This window comes from Temnothorax americanus, unplaced genomic scaffold (genome assembly GCF_048541705.1).
Source record: "Temnothorax americanus isolate GAGA-0224 unplaced genomic scaffold, ASM4854170v1 Scaffold92, whole genome shotgun sequence".
Lineage (NCBI taxonomy): Eukaryota > Metazoa > Arthropoda > Insecta > Hymenoptera > Formicidae > Temnothorax > Temnothorax americanus.
In genome coordinates this window covers 286,563-309,560 of record NW_027509815.1, presented here as the reverse complement: position 1 = coordinate 309,560, position 22,998 = coordinate 286,563, and the positions used below count along the sequence as shown (strand labels likewise).

At 37.4% G+C, this 22,998-nt stretch overlaps 2 protein-coding genes and 1 long non-coding RNA gene across 4 annotated transcripts in view; 1 reads left to right on the top strand and 2 right to left on the bottom strand.

The window, feature by feature from the left end:
• The window catches only part of LOC143908348 (uncharacterized), a 256,163-nt gene that overhangs the window by 170,939 nt on the left and 62,226 nt on the right, over nucleotides 1–22,998 (bottom strand). The gene's annotated exons all lie outside the window — the stretch shown is intronic.
• On the top strand, nucleotides 8,094–16,519 carry LOC143908326 (uncharacterized). Of its 2 annotated transcripts, none has more exons than XM_077425956.1 (7): nucleotides 8,094–8,254; nucleotides 14,548–15,053; nucleotides 15,275–15,417; nucleotides 15,590–15,656; nucleotides 15,748–15,937; nucleotides 16,018–16,292; nucleotides 16,388–16,519. In XM_077425956.1, the coding sequence occupies exons 2-7, from the start codon at nucleotides 14,955–14,957 to the stop codon at nucleotides 16,433–16,435; spliced, it is 822 nt and encodes a 273-aa protein (XP_077282082.1). In that variant the 5' UTR covers nucleotides 8,094–8,254; nucleotides 14,548–14,954; the 3' UTR covers nucleotides 16,436–16,519. The 2 variants fall into 2 exon arrangements, with proteins under 2 accessions (XP_077282082.1, XP_077282081.1); XM_077425955.1 differs by having other exon boundaries at nucleotides 16,371–16,519.
• Nucleotides 18,439–21,361, bottom strand: LOC143908327 (uncharacterized). The gene is made up of 2 exons (XR_013260104.1): nucleotides 20,802–21,361; nucleotides 18,439–20,733 (listed from the first exon to the last, which is right to left on the bottom strand). It is a non-coding gene; the product is annotated as an uncharacterized LOC143908327 (long non-coding RNA).

The following is a 22,998-nucleotide window of genomic DNA, read 5'->3' as shown; positions in this document are numbered from 1 at the left end:
GTCTGCATAAGGCAATGGTTGACACATTGCCCAGCCGTACAAGTTGTTTACGTCGAAATACATCAGGTACGACGATGGTTTCGATGTATCGTAAGATTACATGTACCTGTTATTGGCCAGCGCGTATCTGTTTGAACATTGACTCAAACCGCCGCGAATACCGCGTTCGATGAACATGACCATGTCAATGTCCGTGAGCAGTTCGAAATTGATACCCGTATGCTTCAACATAGCGTCCCACGTAAACCCCGGTAGAGTGTAATAATACGCCAGATCGAGTCCATAACTCGCGACGCAGCTATCGCAAAAATTTTCAAAGATATCGGCCAACAGCAAGACATCGATCTTTAGATACAAATCGCTGTAGTCACCGAGCGTTCGAATGGAGAACCGCTGCCAGACGTTGACGGCGTGCGCGTAATCGCTCTCGGATACGGTGTCGCCTGTCAATGAACTGTAAAACGATTCGCGCGATGGTAAACACGCATCCTCCAACTTTTTGACGCAGTCAATGTACTCGTACGAAAAAACACCTTTTCGCGTCAATAATTCGAAATCTTGGTCGGATAACGCGGAAAATTTTGAACGTATAATTTTTAACTTATTCTTATCGAGGAAGGATGCGCTAATTTTTCGAGACTCATGCTAAGAAATGTGTACGAGTCGATGAATCTTAATTTGATGCAATTTTGGTTGTTTTTATCTTCAGTGCTTTTGACGTTTTTCGTAAACAAAATATAATTTTCCTTTGTGATTGGGAGTAATTCTACGCGTCCTTCGTACGCGGTGGCAATTTCTTTTATAATAAAATAAGAATCATAACCCAATAAATTATGAAATACTATGGGAATGAAGTGAGAATTTTTATAATTTAAGTTACAATTAGAATGCGCGGGACCTCGATAATTGCCGGTCAAGTGACAGTGATCGAGTACTCGCACGTCGTCTGACTCGAACGGTTTTTCGCACACGTGACAGTGCGTTGCGCTGTTAAACTTTTTCCACTCGTCCCGCGTGAAATCCGCCATGGGTATATTATCGGACAAGATGTTTTTTACGTCGTGTGCTAAACGTCTTAGTTCCTCGGCGAATCCTTATCCCAATCCTTATCGCGACGAAAATCGATACGCGGATAACGAGTCGTCGTACGAGCACCGCACGTAGTATCCTATGCTAAATACCTGATGATGTTGAGACCTGAACGTGGACGTTGTCGGATCCGCATCCGTCTTCTCGAGGGTACATTCCAGGTCGGTGTATACGACATATGGAAGTCGTTCCTTCCTGCTGTGATTTTTGAAACTCAGCCACTTGTCGTTCTCGCTCGGTAGTCGGATGGCACAGTTGTTTATCTCTCGGCAGTCTACACCGTGGGCTTCCAATTTCTCGCTCAAATGAAAATAATGTAAACATCTGCAAAAAGAAAAACACAATTTTGTAAATTCTTAAATATAAAATAAAATATTTTATAATTTTATTAAAAAGAGTATAAGTACTCACCGATCGCAAAAGTATTTCCGACCATTGTACCTGCTCAATTGCGAGCTCACGAGGCGGGATAAATTTTTTATCCACGCGAAATGTCCCACATCTTCTCGCGGGTTCTGCACGTACAGCAGATTTACGTGCTTTTCTCTTTTCCGGTCGGTGAGCCGTATCGGGAGAACGGTTGGCGTCTTCTCTCCCTCGATGGTATACACATTGATGGATATATTGTTGTGATTTTCAAAATTTTTAATCTGTTTCAAAGTCATTGGAAACTCAATGTCTTGTAAATTTAATATATTTTTGTAATCAAGGTTTTGTACTAGGTTTGCTACTACTGCCCGCCGCGTGCTCACCACCGATATGTACGAATCGTCTCTGAAATAGAGTCTTCGCACCATCGAGTCGCGCGATTCTTGCCACTAAAGATGACCTGTTTCCGACAGTCTGAGAGCCGTCTGAGACCTGCAGACGTTTGGAACGACAGTCTTCTTCGAGCTGCTCAATAAACTTCTCGCATCGCTGTTCCCATGCAAGATATTCGTCCAAGGTAGCGATTTGGTTGGATCCTTCCACCAGGTTGCGTTCCGTTTTATCGAGATGTTCCTTGTTTTGTTTTTTAATACTGTCTTTTTTTATAAATCACGTCACATTCTTCGATGGAGCACTTGAACGTGACTCGATCGCACGCTGAACAATATCGTTTGCAATATTGAACGACATAGTGCGCAAACATAAACGGATAAGGAAAGAAGTAGGCGGTATTAAAATGATTAAGCTCCCAATTATTAATATCATCACGGTCACGTTCGAAGATTCTTTGAAGCATCAATAGATGATTAGGATTACTGAGGTCATGGTACATATACATATGTGCCGAATTGTTCATCACCCGCAAAGAAACTGTACCGGCGATATTCGTCGCACATCCCTCAATCTTTCGTCTCGCACATCTTCATCATTCTTCAAAGCCTCGGCGATATCGTTTATTAAATAGTGATCATAGCCTAAAAAGGTTATAGGGTGTTCGATATAAAAGTAACCACCCAAATAGTGGGGGTAGATTGGGTCAAACTGAAAAGAAAAGTCTCGTACCATTTTGCAAAATTCGCAATAGTTAACGAGTTATTAAATAAAACGTCTGAGCGAATGAGCGCACAAGGAGCGATAGAGGCGGGCCTCGGCGGCTGGCTGGGCTGGCACGGTGCCCGGCGCGCGGCGAGCGATGGGGGTCGAGAGACGAGCGGCGAGTGGGGCGCGGCGCGGCGCGGCGAACGTCGAGCGACAGATGTTATACACTGCGGCGAAAAAGTATTAGAGCCAGCCCATACTAAACTCACGATAATTTCTTCGCGTAAACGAGATTTTCCTTCGCGTAAACGGGATTTTGTAGTAACTTACAATAATTTACTCCGCGTAAGCGAGTGAATTATCGTAAGTTACTACAGAAGTAACGCGCTCGCGTAAACGTAGTAACAGTAGGTAGCACACGTATTGCATAGGCATTGCCGTAGCGTCTTACGCCTTAGATAATATTAATTAGTTTAGCTTGAATTATGTGTAATAGAAACATTTAATTTTAGTAAATTTAATTATTTTGCATGTCAAAGTTTATGAGGTTTACCACAAGCTTTACTTCAACTTTTGTTTATTTTAGAATAACTTTAATGGTGCGTGTCCACCTGCGAGTAAAACTCTCGAGAGTAGCTCTCGAGATTGATTCTCGCAAATGGACATATTCCTAAAAAGTTCCTATAACGGAGAATGAATCGTAGCTCTCGGCGAGCGAACTTTTCAAGACCTACTCGCAAATCGCACGACGTTATTTTACTCTCGGAGATCAGCTCGCCAAGCTCGAACGCTGTTCGTATTTTGAGAGCTACATGATGACACAAAGGAACTTATTGAATAATGCGGAAATCATGAACCATTGTAGAATACTACTGACAGAAATAAAAGTTTTTTTAATTTTTATGTTTTGCGATTAAAGTGCGAAAAATTCATAATTTGAAGAATTAGATAAGAATATTTTTAATACATTCTCTTATTACTTGGTCAATAATTAGTTACACTTTAGTTTTACATACTTTGCACGTTTTAGTTACAGTGCTGAAATTAAATACATTTTTACATCGCGAATTAAGTACATTTAAAAAAAAGAAAATAAAATTATTTAATATTTACATGTAAAAATCTAACATCAAGGTATTTCGCAAACAGAAAACTAAATAATAATATCGCACTATGTATTCCACTTCACAATTTGTAAGTCTGTAGAAACTTTTAATTGTTGGAAATCTTCAATCTTAAGCTCTCTAATTTAGAGCAGATCCGACACCTGCGATCAATCCATTGCTTGACCCAGAAGGTCTTTTTGTTGTTATTTAAGGGGACTAGGCAAGGTTGAAAATGCAAAAATTGGCTCGTGTTTAATGGTTTATAACAAGGCCGCAAATGAATATAAAACTTTTTTATTGTTTAGGGTATTAATTATAACATTATAAAATAAAAAAATCCATGGAAAGTCGTTCCCAGATCAATAATATCGGCGTCCCAATGTAATAAGGAGAACTGTCGAATCCACGGTTTTACCACGATTCCAGTCGAACGGATAAAGATTTTGGCAAATTCTAAGAATATTTCTTCTCCTTAGGCTTCTCTCTATCGATTATACCTAAAAAATTAAAAATAAAAATAAAATTAACAAAATGGCGTTTAAAAAACAAAAAATTTGTAAAAATTCGAGTTATTTGTTATTATAAAATTGTAGCAATATTTTTTTTCAATCTGATTTTAGGTATAATTCATGCGTCATAGTGTTTTACAATTCCTGTATAAATTTCAAGTTGATATCTCTATCGGTTCTCGAGATATCGTGGTAAAATCATCAAAAAATGTAGTTTCGAGAAAATCGCATTTAAAGTTTTGGTACAATATTTATGTTAGAACGGTCGTACTCACGCGGTTCAAAAATTTCCTCTTCGACGCAGTGAATGGCCCCGGATTATCGTCCAATTTCTCGTAATTTTTATTCACTATCTGATTGCCTTGGAAGCGTTTTTTACGCGGTCGCCCTGGACGGACATACGGCGCCGATTTCTTTTTTCCGCTCTCTGACGAAGACATTTTTGTAATAAAGCGATTGTAATACGACAAACTTTCAATACATTAGCACAACCTCTCTGGAAGTCGATTATGTATAAACTTTAAACGAGGTAAAAATTAAAAACAAAATAATAAACAGAATAGAGCATGTAAGCCGAGCTAGATGTGCGTGTTTATTATTCTTTGTGTCAACCGCAATATATACAATTAGAAACAGAAACGTTTCGACTTTATTATTAGGTTGTCTTTAATGCGTCGTTACAAATTAAAACTTAATTCTACATATTGCATAGAGAACGTTAGAAATTAGAATAATGCTCAGACCGTTTGGTCAGGACCAACCGCGCGAATATCTGCGTTCGGCCGGCCGCGCGCCACATTACGTTTTACGCTCTCCTGACCTCAATTTTGCGAATTTTTTAAAAAAACAAACGGGAAAATATTTCTAAAAAATCACAGTATCGGAATATGCAAAAAACCAAAAATCGATTTTTTCAAAATTTTAACCTTGCCTAGTCCCCTTAACACCCTTTTTCTTTTTAAAATAATGCTAGCCACTATAGTAGCCGCAAGTCTTTTCGTTTACGAGACATTATAATGTCACCACTCTCAGAGATCGACTAAAAAAGTACGTAAGTGGACACAGTTTTGAGAGAACTCTCCGAAAAAATACTTTCTGGATTCTCACGAGATGCTCGCAAAAGTACAATGTCAGAAAAATTACTCTCAAATGGACAGTGTCAGAATAAGAGCTACTTTGGAGAGTTTCACTCGCAGGTGGACACGCGCCTTAAAACTCTCGAGAATATCTCTCGAGAGTTATTCTGACACTGTCCATTTGAGAGTGATTTTTCTGACATTGTATTTTCGCAAGCATCTCGCGAGAATCCGAAGAGTATTCTTTCGGAGAGTTTTCTCAAAACCGTATCCACTTACGTATTTTTTTAGTTGATGTCTGAGAGTGGTGACATCATAATGTCGCGTAAACGAAAAAACTTGCGGCTGCTATAGTGGCTAGCATTATTTTAAAAAGTAAAAAGATGTTAAATAACAACAAAAAGACCTTCTGGGTCAAGCAATGGATTGATCGCAGGTGCCGGATCTGCTCTAAATTAGAAAGCTTAAGATTGAAGATTCCCAACAATTAAAAGTTTCTACAGACTTACAAGTTGTGAAATGAAATATATAGTGCGATATTATTATTTAGTTTTTAGTTTGCGAAATACCTTGATATTAGATTTTATATGTAAATATTTATTTTCCTTTTTTTTTTTAAATGTACTTAATTCGCAATGTAAAAATGTATTGAATTTCAGCACTGTAACTGAAACGTGCAAACTATGTAAAACTAAAGTGTAACTAATTATTGTGACCAAGTAATTAGAAAATGTATTAAAAATATTCTTACCTAATTCTTTTTAAATTATGAATTTTTTCGCACTTTATTCGCAGAACATAAAAATTTTAAATTTTTTTTATTTCTGTCACAGTAGTTATAAAGTATCGTTTTCCACAATAGTTCATGATTTCCGCATTGTCCAATAAATTCCTTTGTGTCATCAAAAGAACAAACTTTTGCCATCTCGATTTTTACTCTCAACATGTAGCTCTCAAAATACGAACAGCGTTCGAGCTTGGCGAGCTGATCTCCGAGAGTAAAATAACGTCGTGTCGATTTGCAAGTAGGTCTTGACAAGTTCGATCGCCGAGAGCTGCGATTCATTCTCCGTTAGACTCTCCAGGAATATGTCTATTTGCGAGAATCAATCTCGAGAGCTACTCTCGAGAGTTTTACTCGCAGGTGCACGCACCATAAGACGATCTATTTGTTAAAAAATATTTGTATTAAAAGAACTCAAAATAATATTTAATTTCTACATGACATACGCATAAAATGTTAAGTTATCAGTTATCACGTTGACATAAATGTAACATATAAAAATGTTAAGAAAATAATAACATAGTTGTTGTTTGTGTATTTTACATTAAAGTAATAATTAAATTTTGGTAACACAAGGAAATTTTAACGTATACACACGATTTTTTGCTGGGTACGTGCCGCGTAACGCAACATTCTCGTACGTAATTTCTGTACGTAAGGCGTAAGATACTACGGCAATGTACGTGCGCTGACTCTTAGCCTCTCGCCTTTTTCGATGGCAGGAAAATGATACGCTATCATTTCCACACCACCTTGCGGTAGATAGCTTGGTGCGTTTTTTTAATAGTGGTATCCCCGGTAGGCCTAATCCACTCTCATTATTTAATGCAAAAATTGTTCGAAGTGCCGTCCTCTTTCTCGTATGCAGAGTTCGGCTCTTTGTACAATATTGCGCGTCGCACGGTGTGCCATGTCCGGCGTAATAGTATCGAAGGCCGCAACAATAGCTTCACGTACCTCGTTTCTTCCACCATTACGCCACTGCTCGATTAGACTTTTTATATGATTCCATACAAAAAGTCTAATACATTTAAATGGCGACCGTGCCGATCAGGCGATTGGGCCACCACGACCTATCCACCTATCCGGAAAACGCGCGTTTAATATTTCGCGCACTTGACGACTAAAATGAGCCGGTGCTCCGTCGTGCTGAAAAATTAGCTGCGCCCGTACACGAAGGGGCACATCCGCGAGAAGAACTGGCAATTCGTTCTCAATAAAATTGGCATAAATATTGCCAGTTAAACGCGGTGGGAGGAAATATGGACCGATCTGGAAATAATGAATAAAAATGTTTCTTCACTTAAACAACAAGAGAAAATTGCTTTCTTTCTACTTTTACTTACCACTTGATTCCCGATCACTCCCGCCCATACGTTTATGGACCAGCGATATTGAAATCAAGTGGTAAGTAAAAGTAGAAAGAAAGCAATTTTCTCTTGTTGTTTAAGTGAAAAAACATTTTCATTCATTATTTCCAGATTGGTCCATACTTTCTCCCACCGCGTTTAACTGGCAATATTTATGCCAATTTTATTGAAAATTAATTGCCAGTTCTTCTCGCGGATGTGCCCCTTCGCGTACAGACGTAACTAATTTTTCAGCACGACGGAGCTCCGGCTCATTTTAATCGTCAACTGCGCGAAATATTAAACGCGCGTTTTCCGGATAGGTAGATGAGTTGTGGTGGCCCAGTCGCCTGATCGGCACGGTCGCCATTTAAATGTATTAGACTTTTTGTATGGAATCATATAAAAAGTCTAATCGAGCAGTGGCGTAATGGTGGAAGAAACGAGGTACGTGAAGCTATTGTTGCGGCCTTCGATACTATTACGCCTGCACGATACAGCACTCACTTATTGAGAGTTCATTTCGCGCGCAAAAGAATTTCTGCATAGAAGTGTACAGGCGTAAACGGCGATCGGAAGAGGTGAAACCGCGAAGAAAGAAAAGAAGTAAGAAACAAAGCTGATAGGTGCGCGAGTTAGAGCTAACAACGCTCGTCCGAGAGAGCGAGAGAGACGAAGGCACGGAGAAAGGAGAGAGAGAAGAGAGTGAGAGAGAGGAGAGAGGGACAGACACCGAACGGCCGTGAGCGTTCTCGCGCGGACGCGAGATAAAGTGTGTGCCGTGTGTGGTATAGAATTGGATATACGATGGATAAAGCTTGTGAGCTTTATCTTCAAAGCATTGGATTTGGATATTATATTCCTATTTTTAAAGGTATGATATAACCTAAAAATAAAACATTTTTTAGGGAGTTTCAGTTGAGCGGCCGTACGAGACGGACGTGTTAGCGCGAGCTGGCACTTAACCTATTTTGGAATAGTCGTAGTTGCGCATAAGGATAGTTTGAGTCAATGCGAGTTTGAAATCAGGTTTTCGGTGATATTTGGGCCGGAATCTTTGGGAGGGAATAAAGAAGTTCTAGTAATCTGTAGGCTCCCCTCTCGGAGGGGGAGCAATTGAATTCTGTTCGTTCTCTTTCTTCTCGGTTAATAAGAGACGAATGGAAATGGAGATTTCGGACGAAGAGAGAGAGGAAGTCGGGCATCTGCCCGCAGATTCGGATAAAGCGATCAACGATCTAGTCAATCCCGGCGTGTCGGAGAGGGTCTTCAACAGATTCGTCGAGGGAGTGAACGCCGTAAAATCAAAGGAGAGAGAAGCAAGAGAGGAGGAGCGTCGAGGAGTCCGTGGAGGTGCTAAGAGGCAAAAGACGGGCGACGCAAATGATTCGGAGGATGTGTCGGACGACAGAAGGGAAAAGGGCAATAAAGTTTTGACTAGTCAAGTCCCAGAAAGTTTGAGTACGTTCAGGAGTGACCACGAGGCACCGCCCGACTGTGCACGTGATACGGGTGTGCTCAACTCACAAGTGCCATCTATGAATACTGGAGATACGGAGAGACTTAACAGACAGACAACGGTGGAAAGAAAGATATTCAGGGTACGTGGATTGGAGTTGATTGAGAGTGCAACACCTGTGAATGAAGTGGAGCATATCCAAACTAGATTCGCTGACGATCAAGAGGGTAAGGTATCATTGACCCTCCGGCTCCCCCCAGAGCAAACACTAACGAAAAAAGGTAGGAATCATATTAAGATATGGATGATTCTAACTGAATTAAAGATCCGTCCAATTAACGTTGTTATGTTAAATCATTTTTCGGCCGAAGCAGATTTTGAAAACGGATTATCGGCAAATTCTGCGCTGGAAAAAATAGAGAATCTTAAGATTAAAAAGATAACTGCTAATATAGAAAAACACCAAATTTTTTTTAAAGGTGTAATAACAGATTGGCCCTCTACGATCCCAGATTTGTGGGCAGCTATTAGCGATAGGACAAACATAGTTAGTTTGGAACGAATGTATAGACGTAAGTGGGACGCTACAAATAAGACGGCCTCTTTGGCAGAGACTGACAATATTATCATTACTTTTAGAGATAATAAACTGAGAGGATTGAGAATATTTAACAATATGGTTGGCCTGAGAGTTCGGTCTTACATTATGCAATTAGACAATGCTATAATTGTTTCAGATTTGGACACACAAAGAATGCATGTAAGAGCGAGACGAAATGCATTATATGTGGCGACAAGGCCCATGGTCAATGCACGAAACCGGTTAAGTGTTGTAATTGTGAAGGCTTTCATAGATCCACTTTTAGAGAATGCCCTATTTTTAATAAAAATAAGAATATTAATGTTGTGAAAGCACACAATAATATATCATTTTACAGAGCACGAAAATTAGTGGAAGGCAAGAAAGCCCCTGTGTTGCTCAGCCATGATATATACGTGAACCCGGGGGCATGGCCCACCCTACCGGAACCCAAAGGAGGCATGACATACTCCGCAAAACCCAAATCTAACGCCCGGAACGAGGTAGAAACCACTAAATCAAAAAATGACTACAGGGTAGAATATCCCCGTGAAGAATCAAAAAACGACTACAGGGTAAAATATCCCCGCGAAGTTTCTCATAAGGACAAAAGGAGGAAGAATCCCTCCCGCTCATATTATAAACAATTTAACCTCCAAGAAGAGGAAATTATCAAAGATAGAAGAGGTGTGGCGCTTAGGGCCAGCCACAGTGACGCATCAGAGGAAGGAAGTTGCAAAGAGGCGACATTCTGCGAGAGAAAGGAAGACGGGACATGTGACGCGGAGATTTCGAATGCCAAGGATACCGTCGAGGGAATCCTGTTACTGTTACAGAGAGACCCTCAGGTGAAAAATTTATTGTTCGAGGCACTTAAGAGAATAGAGGTACGTGGAATATCTGAAAGAGGTTCTCAGCAATCTAGAGAGACTGTCGATATAAAATATGATACACAGATGCTCAGAGAGGGGGAAACCTTGCTTTCCCACGGTACGGAATAATTCAATTTATTATTATGGAATTGCCAGGGTTTTAAAGGCCGTAAGCAAGAGCTAACTAAGAGAGTCATGGACTACGATATAGTGGTCTTTACGGAAACGAAACGATCACCACGCAGTCAAGTTTATTTCCCAGGATTTAGAACATTGAATAGCGACAACCCACTAAATAGCGGTGGAGTTTCAATCTCAATCCGTACACACATAGATTTTGAAGTTGTCCCCATCGCGGCTCTTCCGTTTGGGTACGACGTAATTATTATTAAAACTAAGAATTTAAATCATAACTTTAATCTGGTGGCTGTTTACAGACACCCGAGAAAGGCTATAGCTCGACAGGATTTTCGAGCAGTGTTCAACTCTATGAGGAATGGCGAGGACGATGTGATTATCCTGGGAGATTTCAACGCACACAACACTCTCTGGAACTGCGATTCAACTAATGAGAGCGGGGATATTCTGTTAGATATTATGCACGAGAAGGATTTACTGTGTGTGAATGTTGATACGAAGTCACGACTGGGCTATAGTGGTCAGCGTGACTCCAATCTGGATTTTTTGTTTTGTTCGATGGGCATAATTGACGAGATGGAATGCAATCAGGAGGAAGATAACTGGGGTAGTGATCACTTTCCATTGACTTTTCGAATCGATCGACACACACGAATCTACAGGAAGCTAACCAATCGTGTTTCCACTAAAAGAACGGATTGGGAGCGATATTGTGAGTTGATAACTGGTGAATTTGAAACATTCTCAGTAACAAATACGGAAAATCTTGATCTTAATATTAATTCTTACTATAAGACATTTATAGATATTATCAAGAATGGTATCGCTAAAGCTTCTGGAAGAAAAACAACATCCGAGGTAAATAAGAAGCCAAATACAAACAAGAGATCCCATAGATGGTGGGATGCGCAATGTGACGAGATGATTAGAAATAGGAAATCTGCCCTTTCTGCTTTTAAGAAACATAAAACTATTCACTCTTGGTTTGAATACAAAAGATGTTGTGCGTTGGTTAAAAAGGCTCTCAATGAGAAGAAGAAAGAAAATTTTAAGGAATTTTGTCAAGGAATTAATAGATTTACAGACCCTGGGTATGTTTGGAGGACTATTTGTATATTTAAGAAGGCCAGGAATAATGTTTCCTGGAATAATTGGCAGTCGAATGACAGGGAAACGGAAATTAGGAGGACAACGGACAGTCTGTCCCCCCCTACTGCTGCTCACAAGCCTTATGACAACTTCAGGAGAGTCACCTGTGAGTTGGATGTCCCCTTCTCGAGGGCGAAACTGGATAGGGCCATAACCATGGCTAGAAGAGACTCTGCGCCGGGGATGGACGGCGTTGAATACAAGATGCTTCGGCTACTGCCGGATACAGGTAGGGAGGCCCTGTTACACCTGTATAATTCTATATGGCAAACGGGAATCATTCCGGAGGATTGGCAATTGTACCAGGTCATATTTATTGATAAACCAGGACGAGAGAAGGTACGACCTATATCACTGTCATCATGTGTAGGTAAATTGATGGAGAGACTCATTAATGAGAGACTAATGTGGTGGGCGGAAAACGAGGAAAAATTTAGCAAATCACAGAGCGGATTTAGACGAGGTAAATCCTGCGCTGATAACCTGGCGCGAATTACGGCGGATATACGGGCTTCTATCTGCTTAAAAGAATATACCTTGGCAGCCTTTTTAGATGTTTTCGCTGCATATGACAGTGTGAATTACAGGATCATGATGGATAAGCTGGTTGCGCTTCATTGCCCGGTAAACATTGTTAGATTCATCAGTAAATGGTTATACTGCAGAAGAGTGAGATTTACCATTAATTCTCAAGAAAATGTGGATCGCTTAGTTTACGGAGGTCTCCCGCAGGGCGCGGTTCTTAGCCCTATCATGTATTCTTTATTCACACAGGGTTTATGTGCGGAGTTACCCGAGGGAGTGGAGGCAGTTGAGTTCGCCGATGATATTGGTCTATACGTTTCTGGGATTAGCAGAAGGAGGAACAGAGATTTGTTGGAGCGTGCCGTTAACATTATCGCTGAAAGACTCACGACGATTGGATTGGACCTCGAACCGAGGAAGACAGTACTGGTGGAATTTTCCAGAAGCGGATACGTGGATAAGAACGTGTTTATCAACATACAAGGATCTAAGGTATATAATAGAGGTGAGGCTAAATTCCTTGGCATCTGGCTTGATAGCGGTTTAACTTTTTATCGTCAAACACAGGAAATAAGAGGAAAAGTAAACAGAGCCAATTCTATTATAAGATATCTTTGTCATGTTTCTACTAGTATGGAGACTAATACAGCTCTCATGCTGTATAAGAGTCTTGTTAGATCTGTTATGGATTACGGGTTATTTATATACTATCCCAGAGATGCCTTGTACTCACTTAAGTTAGAACGAGCTCAATTTATGGGTATACGTACTGCACTGGGATACAGGAATAGTACCCCGAACAATGTAATTGCGGCAGAAGCAAAGGTGAGACCTCTTCGAGACCGGGCTTTTATGCTTGGCAGCAACTTCGTCAACAAGACTATGGTGTACAATCAAAACGGCTTATGTCAGAAACTACAGCGCTCCTGTGATTGTGAGAGTTATGCGCGGTTTCTCCTTCCTACATACAGATTTTCCCTCATGTCGGAAGTTTGGAAGTCTTCCTTGAAGAGAAGAAACTGGTTGGGCCCATCACGGCAGTTTGAGGTCTTCCAGGGAAATTATGAAGAACATACATTCGTTCCCTTAGTTGATTTTGACATCGGTTTGAAAAGGAAATTTAAAAAATTTTCAGATGAAATTTTGATCAGGGAGATTACTATGCAATATGATTTGGAATTGCCAGAAATTATCTTCACAGATAGATCCCAAGACGATAACAAGAGATCTACTGGCGCCTCCGTGATTATATGTGATCAGGAGATTGCATATAAAATCAGTCTTCCTTTCATGTGTTCGTCGTACACTGCGGAAGCCTTCGTTGAAGCTGATGCTCTGCCAGATCGAGAAGAGAGCAAGAGATATGATTATACTGTCGGACTGCAGGTCAGTGTTGATGAGTATCCGGAATAATACATTAAATGTTCATAGGAATCAATATATTATTGAAGCTAGACGAATATTGTATGAGCTTTGCTATAAACACGAAAAAAGAGTTATACTTGTATGGATTCCCGCTCATAAGAGAATACTCGGTAATGAGTTGGCGGATACAACAGCCAAGGAGGCTGCAACTGAGGAAGCGGACCTTTCTATAGTCGTACCGGTAGGTGATATGATGACTAGTATTAAAGGAGCTACGTGGGATGCAACGCAGAACTCGGTCGTAGCAGAATCTGCGTACAAGGGTATTTTCTACTTCACGAATTTCTATGAGCGTCGGGCCACAAAACCATGGTTTTCGAAGCTGGATAAGGAAAGATATTTTATAACTTGGATAAATAGAGTGAGAGAATAAAGATGGATAAGGATTTGAGAGCAATTGGTTTTTTTTTTTTTTGGAAGAGATTGATATAGTTAAATTAATTAAACGAAAAAATTGGAAAGTTTTGAATATAATATTTCAATTTATTAAGTCGATTAAGAGAATTATTTAAATAGTACGAGTAAAAATTCCAGATAGGTCAAGTGTAAAATAGTATTGTTATACAAAGTGCAAGTACAAAATGTTTAACTAGATTAAGAGGCCATGTGTCAATCACCGATGGTGCAAGACACTAAATAGCTCCCACCCGGGAGCGACCGAAAAACCCCCCATTTTTTAGGTTATAGTTTATATTCCTGTCAGCGAAATATGTTTGCAATATGCCAAAGATTGGCAGCAAATCAAAAATTTGCAGTAGATTTTGCTAAATCCTAAAGTTGTCATAACTTTCTTATTTGTCTCTTTATGTCTTTATATGCCAGTAAATTTCTAAATACAGAAAGTCATTTTTCCAAATTAATCTTAAACATTCTTTCTTGTATAGAATAAGTAAAAACAATATTTAATTATATTATTATTCAAGCAATATTATTTTACATTGTTTCCGTCATAAATACTATGTTATAAATAATACTATTTTTATAAATAATATTTTATTGTTTTTTTGGTCTGCCTCTAGAAAACGGTATCACAAAAAGTGATATTCCACAACTTTTTGAAAGCAATGGAAAATATTTAAAAGAGAATAATGCCCAAGGCGATTAACCGAATGAATTTTGAGAAGAAATTCTATTATACTTATTATGAACAGGCAATTTTCTTTTTCTTATTTATACGTTTAAAATTTTGCATTTTTTGGTAATAATATTTTAATTATATTTTATAATGTTTGTAGATTGAAAATGTTGCTTCAAGTAGCTTTGAAATTAAAAAAAGAAAATTAGATTTTATCCAGTCTGACTCCAGTAGTGAATCATCATGTATTACACCAACACCAATTATTTTGGATATCTATCATGTAGCAGGGCAAGAAAACCTCGAAGAAAACTATGACGTTGTCCTTAATGATATTGATTTGATGCACTGATGGCTTCAAATAAAGAAGTTGCTCATGAAACTGAAAAAGAAAATACCACTTCTCCAGCTGTACATTTATTCTCAGAAAACTTTGACATAAAAGATAATGTAAGATTGAAGTTACATACATAATTTTCAACTTGGTTGCAATGACTTTCTGAGTTCAGAAATGAGGATCTTGCTTACTTTATTTTTTTCATGCTTAAAACTCTGCAAAATAATATTTATTGTCCAACCTGTGCATAGTAAAAAATTATAAATTATTTTATGGAACCCAGCTTATTTTTTAATTATTGCATCTTATTGGAAACATTATTTTTTTGTTTCAGTATGTCTATAAGATATTAATTAACTCAGTGGAAGGAAAAAATATTCTTGCACAATATAACAGAGTAAGCTTAGATAATAATGCTAGATTGAAAGTAGCTTATATGATAATTGTTTCGGAATTTGGTTGTGATACTCATAAAATGTATGTATCCGTAAAATTATTGATCCTATTAAAAAAACTAGTACTTTATATATACATAGATGTAAAGTTCTTCTTTATATTTCTTTTAAAAATAAAAAAGTTTTGCTTAAATATTTGAATAAAAAGTAAACTTAAAATATATTCTCAAAATGAGTTTTTTCCTTCATTACAGAATTGATACCAAACGTTTTCACTTCTTGGCAAATGAAATCGAGAAACTTTTTCCAGGGGAATTGAAAGTAAATAATACATTGTTATCAAGATATTGCATGCCAATAATTTTAATTGTACTAGTCAGTCATGTAAAGATTAATTATAATTTCATTTTAGGACACATATTATATTCCCTCATATACCCCTAAAGGAGGAAAAACTGTACAAGCAAGAGGAAAATTAATTGATAAGTATAACACCATTGCAAGGTCACTTAGAGAGAATGGTATAAGGTCTCTTCAACCGGGCAAATCCATCAATACAATACCTCCTAAACAAAATTTACCTGCAACAGATTTTCTTCTTGGTATGTAAAATTTTAATTTGCTTAATATTCTTATTATTGAAAATTTTTAAACATTTTCTCAGAATCTTATACTTGATCAGAATCTGAGAAACATCTGACCATTGAGAACTGCTTAGAGTTCTTGTCGACCAGGCTTTCTCCTTGGGATCAGATCGAAAGATATTGGAAACACACATCACATGTAAGGCTTAACAAGCTACAATTAGGAACAACGCTGGGTTCGGACGATACACTTAACTCAACAGCGGCGTCACAGGAAGAAGGAGGTGAGAAGGAAGAGCAACCTCATGCTTTAAAAATGTGCAATTATTTTCAAATCTATAAATGCTTGAAGCAGCCTTTAGGTTATACATTGGTGAGTATCTATTATAAATGCATCGATCTCTGCAGTAAAATTGTTGCTTTAATTTCATGTTTTATACGTGTTCTTTAGCTTGAATATGACTTTAGTGTTTTGCATCCAGAGGCTTCTATGCGTATGGTTACTCATTGGAATGAGTTTCGGAAAAAAGTGAAGATAGAGCTTGAGAAATTTGGTGAACATATGTACTCTGGAATAAAGATTTAATATCATTTTATTATTATTACTATTATTATTATTTCTGTTCTAGATCATAAAGATACTGATGCTGAGATTTTATGTGGATTACCAAGCTTGTTCTCAGTTGTGCCAATAAAAGTGCCTAAAGGAAACTGGCGGCCAAACAGAGCTGAAATTAAGCAAGGTTTCTTACTTCATTTGCAGATAAATATGTAATTTACAAGTAAATATTATATAATAAATTTATAATAATATTTAAAATAAAAATCTCTAATTTTACGATTTTTAAAATTTTGTTGTTTAGACCATTACTGATTTGGAAAAGATTACAAAATCGTGGAAAAAAGATCTCGTGAAGAAGGGACTTGCACTCCAGCCTTTCCCTTTCGTAGTAGGAGATGATCTCTCATCAGTAACGTCTAATTATGTATACATTAATGGTAAAACTATACTGTTAGAATCACCAACTCGGGCTGAAGAGGTAGCCTTCAAGTTTTATCATGCTTTGCATTGCGAATATCCTGCACAAAGTGAACGGGTATGGATTGTGCTGCAAAAAACACTTTTTAATCTAAATTTGCCAGAAGATTCAATTAACCGTCAAGCTCAGAAACCAGATGTTAAAAGGTTAACTGAATGTCTTAGGTGTGTTTAATTATCGTTCAATTAATAAGATTAGCTTAAGAAAGATATTTTAATTTGTATTATTTTTGTGCAATAATTTTCTTGGTTTTTTTTTTGAAAGAGTGTAAAAACAATGCCTACTTGTTTCAAATGTAATAAAAATGTAATGTCTATAAATGCTTTAAGTGTACATTTACACATTATTCATAAAGTATTTAAAAATGATACGCATCGTTGTTCGGAGTTTAGCTGCTCAGGAATATTTTCAAATGTTCTGTATTTGGGAAAAATACAGAAAACATTTAAACTCATTTCATTTACATCCATCTAAATTAAAAACTGAGTGTGCCTTAATATCTTCCGATATTAATTCTCAATATGTTGAAGCACAGAATGGAATAAATGGGAACAGTTCTTATGATATTGCTGAGCAGTTAAATTCTAAAGATGAATGTAATAAGGAACAAAAAGATATAACGAATAGTTTGGAAGAATTTGTACTTGCATACACTGCAAAATTATATGCAAATCATCAGTTGCCCCGTAACCATGTTCAGAATATGTTGGATGACTCAAGAGACCTTGTGCAACAAATAATATCTGTTGTCAAACCTACCATAAAAGATATATTGGTTAGTAATGGAGTAATTCAGAGTACAGTAGTTAGTATTGAATCTTACTTAGATCAATTGCTTGAACCATTTTCAGTGTTCTCATCTGAATGTCGAAGATTTAAAGCATTTACAGAGACTGGTTATTTTATTGACAGTGTAGATCATATAGTTGGGCAAAGGATAGATGAAAAATTGTATAATGGCAATATAGCTAAACAAATTGTGCCAGTTTCTGCTAAGTTTATCCCCCATGAGAGTAGTGCTTCAGAAAATATTTAATCTTCCTAATGTCTACTGTTCTGTGAACTCATATGTGAATGCACTATTAGAAGAAAAAAATATTATTGAAAACTTTATTCAAGGCGATCTTTGGCGTAACAAAATCGAGCTTTATTTTCAGGGTAAAATTGTTTTTCCCCTTTTTATTTACTATGATGACTTTGAAATTAACAATCCATTAGGATCACACACTGGTATTCAAAAATTAGGTGGTATATACTATTCTGTTGCATGTTTTCCACCTGAGGTAAATTCACTTCTTGAAAATATTTTTCTTGCCATGCTATTTCACTCTTCAGATCGAATACAATTCAATAATCATAGTATTTTCAATATTTTAATTGATGAACTTAATTATTTACAAACAGAGGGGATAAAAATTGAACCTAACAAAGGAGAAAAAATTAGAATCTATTTTACCCTTGGCCTTTTGTTAGGAGATAATCTTGGGTTAAATGGAATTCTTGGTTTTGTTGAGAGTTTTAATGCTTATTACTCCTGTAGACTTTGTAAAACTTCTAAGGATCAGTGGCAAGTGGAATTTTTTGAAAAGAGAATGAGAGAATATACTTATGAATTTGATGTTTTGCTGAAAAATGTTAATAAAAATGGTATAAAAGAGAGATCAGTTTGGGAGCAGGTTCTTTACTTTAAAGCAAGTCGAAATTTTACTGCTGACTGGTTACATGATGTGCCTGAAGGATGGTTCAAATTTGTATTACAATGCGCATTGTATCATTACGTTATAGAGAAGCCCTGTATTGTTTCAATTGATGTTCTGAATGATCGGTTAAAAACCTTTGATTATTATCACAATAATATATCTAACAATCCACCCTTGATTTCTTACAAGGAGATTAAAAACAAAAAGTTATCAATGTCTGGTAGCGAGTCATCCAATTTTATTCTCATATTTGCAATGCTTGTGGGAGATTTTATTCCAGAGAATGATAAAGTATGGCCATTATATTTAAAAATGAGAGAAATTATATGGATTTGATTTTAGCTCCAAAATTGCAAAAAGAAACGTGCAATCTTCTTCGAGTTCTGGTTAGCGAGTTTCACGTGATGTTTACGAAACTATTTTCAAGTAAAAGATTTACTCCAAAAGCACATAATTTTGTTCATTATGGCACTATATTGCAGTTTTCTGGACCTATTCGTAATTTGAGCACCATTCGATTCAAAGCAAAGCATAAAAATAAGAAGAAGGAGGCTAATGCTACAACATCTAGGAGAAATTATTACTCATATATACTTTATGCATTAAAGAGCAGCTAAGTCTTTGCTACAGATTGATGACCCGCAAAGGTCTAGAGTCTAATAACTCATACGGTAAAAGTGAATATGTTGAAAATGTATCTTTATGCTTTGATTATATATTATTTAAATCAACTTTACCGTCTGACTTCAACAATGCTTGTTTAATAATGAAATGGGTCGAAATCCATGGTCAGACTTACAGAAAAGGGACATGTGTTGTAATCCGCTGTAAAGAGCAATGTTATGACTCACTACCCGTTTTTGGTTTGATAAAATATATTTTACGAAATGAAAAGGACCAAATTTGTTTAATTTGTCAAATTTTATTAACGTCAAACTTTGATACACATCTCCATGCGTATGTTGTGCAAAAGTCTGAACAAATTGAATGTGTGATTGTAGATGATTTACTTTCTCCTTTTCCAGCCATACTTGTTTCTCTAGGAAAAGGTCTTGCACAGCATAAATTGTATGTTACTTTAAGACATGCATTGTAATGTTTTTTAAAAACTTTTTTTTGCAATTTTTTCATGTGTAAATTGTGATGTAATATTAAACACGTTCAAACTCATTATTTTTTAAGCAGGTTAACTATAAAAAATAATTTTTTTATGTATATGTGTGTATTTACATATTTATTAATGTTAATATAGGAAAAAATTTATCAATTCCGTGATATTCTCTTTTTTGTGTTATTTCCTCCTGATAGACATTGTAAGTGTTATCAACTTAAAAGATAGGATAACATATATATAACTATGGTTGCAGGAACCCCGTACCTACACATAATCCAACATAATCTTTATGGTTGTAACATTCATATATTATGGTTACAACATCCATATAGCATCTATAATCCAACATAATCTTTATGGTTGTAACATCCATATATTATGGTTGCAACATCCATATAGCATCTATAATCCAACATAATCTTTATGGTTTGTTTGAGATCGCAAACTTTAGCCTCGCGAGCTGTCCGCGCATGCATGCCAGCAGAAAATTCGGGAAAGTAATATTCGCGTGAATATTACTTTCGAGAATTGTCATGGAAATGTTCGGTATAGCATGGATCGTTCGGGATCAACCTTCCAGAAACTTTCACTTTGTTATCAATAATAAAGTCAAACAACAATGCTAGAACAAAGGAACGATCCATGCTATACACAAAGCACTCGAAAACAGGTGACGACCCCGTCGGGTCACCACGCAAACGGTAACGTCAGCTCCATGACGCGAGACTCCGACGGCCAATCACCCTCCCGAAATTCTGAGAAATCTGCAGGGAGGGAGTTTCGCCTCGGAGGAGTTAAAAGGACCGCCGTTGCGCCGCGGGATCGATTTCGCTCGCAAATCACCGCTAGTATCGTTACACAATCGCCTTGCTTTACCGCTTATCACCGCTTTTCGCTAGCTTAATCGCTATATCGCCGCTTTCGCCGAGCTAAACTCTGTGCGCGCTCACGGTATTTTGCCTGAAAGGGAAACTCGTGTAAATAACTGTACATATATTGAACATTAAACTTTGTATTTCGGTACTTGCTGTTCCTCTCTGTTTCCTTTGTGGTCGTCCTCTACCGCGCGCTATCTCGCGCTACCGAGCGCTCTCGAACATGGTTGTAACATCCATATATTATGGTTGCAACATCCATATAGCATCTACCCTCACTAAGGTTAGGGCAACCATAGGTCACTTCCAAAGTACTATGGTTTCTACAACCCTTTTGTATGGATGGGCGAAAATTAACAGCATTATTCTGTTGTAGCAACCGCAACAAGCTATCTACCGCAAGGTGGAGTGGAAATGATAGCGTATCATTTTCCTGCCATCGAAAAGGCGAGAGGCTAAGAGCCAGCGCACGTACATTGTAGTAATATCTTACGCCTTACGTACAGAAATTACGTACGAGAATGTTGCGTTACGTGGCACGTACGCAGCAAAAAATCGTGTGTATACGTTAAAATTTCCTTGTGTTACCAAAATTTAATTATTACTTCAATGTAAAATACACATCATAAAACAACTATGTTATTATTTTCTTAACATTTTCATATGTTACATTTATGTCAACGTGATAACTGATAACTTAACATTTTATGCGTGTGTCATGTAGAAATTAAATATTATTTTGAGTTCTTTTAATACAATTATTTTTTAAAAAATAAAACGTCTTATGGTGCGTGTCCACCTGCGAGTAAAACTCTCGAGAGTAACTCTCGAGATTGATTCTCGCAAATGGACATAATCCTGGAGAGTACCTAACGGAAAATGAATCGCAGCTCTCGGCGAGCGAACTTGTCAAGACCTATTATACTCGCAAATCGACACGACATTATTTTACTCTCGGAGATCAGCTTGCCAAGCTCGAACGCTGTTCGTATTTTGAGAGCTACATGTTGAGAGTAAAAACCAAGATGGCAAAAGTTTTTTCCATTGATGACACAAAGGAATTTATTGAACAATGCGGAATACGATACTTTATAACTACTGTGACAAAAATAAAAAAATTTTTATGTTCTGCGAATAAAATGCAAAAAAAATTTATAATTTAAAGAATTAATTAAGAATATTTTTAATACATTCTCTAATTACTTGGTCAATAATTAGTTACACTTTAGTTTTACATACTTTGCACGTTTTAGTTACAGTGCTGAAATTAAATACATTTTTACATCGCGAATTAAGTACATTTAAAAAAAAGAAAATAAAATTATTAAATATTTACATGTAAAAATTTAACATCAAGGTATTTTGCAAACTGAAAACTAAATAATAATATCGCACTATGTATTCCACTTCACAACTTGTAAATCTGCAGAAACTTTTCATTGTTAAGAGTTTTCAATCTCAAGCTCTCTAATTAAAGCAGATCCAGCACCGAATGTACAACTGCGATCAATCCATTGCTTGACCCAGAAGGTCTTTTTGTTGTTTCAACGGCACTATAGCTCAAGTTCAAGCCATAGCTTCCTGAAGTTCGGCCTGTATAAAATCCGAGGCCTCCCTTCTGCTTTCTTAGAGATACACTCTCGGCGGGTTGCCATTAACCCTTCCGAGAGGTGGCGATCAAATAAAAACCGACAATTTTCGGTCGGATTTGAACTCGGATCTTCAGCTCGTTAGAGCAACGCATATCTTTCTGCGCCATGATCGCCCTTTTCCTTTTTAAAATAATGCTAGCCACTATAACAGCCGCAAGTTTTTTCGTTTACGCGACATTATGATGTCACCACTCTCAGACATCAACTAAAAAAATACGTAAGTGGATACGGTTTTGAGAGAACTCTCCGAAAGAATACTCTCCGGATTCTCACGAGATGCTCGCGAGAATACAATGTCAGAAAAATTACTCTCAAATGGACAGTGTCAGAATAACTCTCGAGAGATATTCTCGAGAGTTTTAAGGCGCGTGTCCACCTGCGAGTAAAACTCTCCAGAGTAGCTCTCGAGAGTTATTCTGACACTGTCCATTTGAGAGTAATTTTTCTGACATTATACTCTTGCGAGCATCTTGTGAGAATCCAGAGAGTATTCTTTCGGAGAGTTCTCTCAAAACTGTGTCCACTTACGTACTCTTTTAGTCGATCCCTGAGAGTGGTGACATCATAATGTCTCGTAAACGAAGAGACTTGCGGCTACTATAGTGGCTAGCATTATTTTAAAAAGAAAAAGGGTGTTAAATAACAACAAAAAGAACTTCTGGGTCAAGCAATGGATTGATCGCAGGTGTCGGATCTGC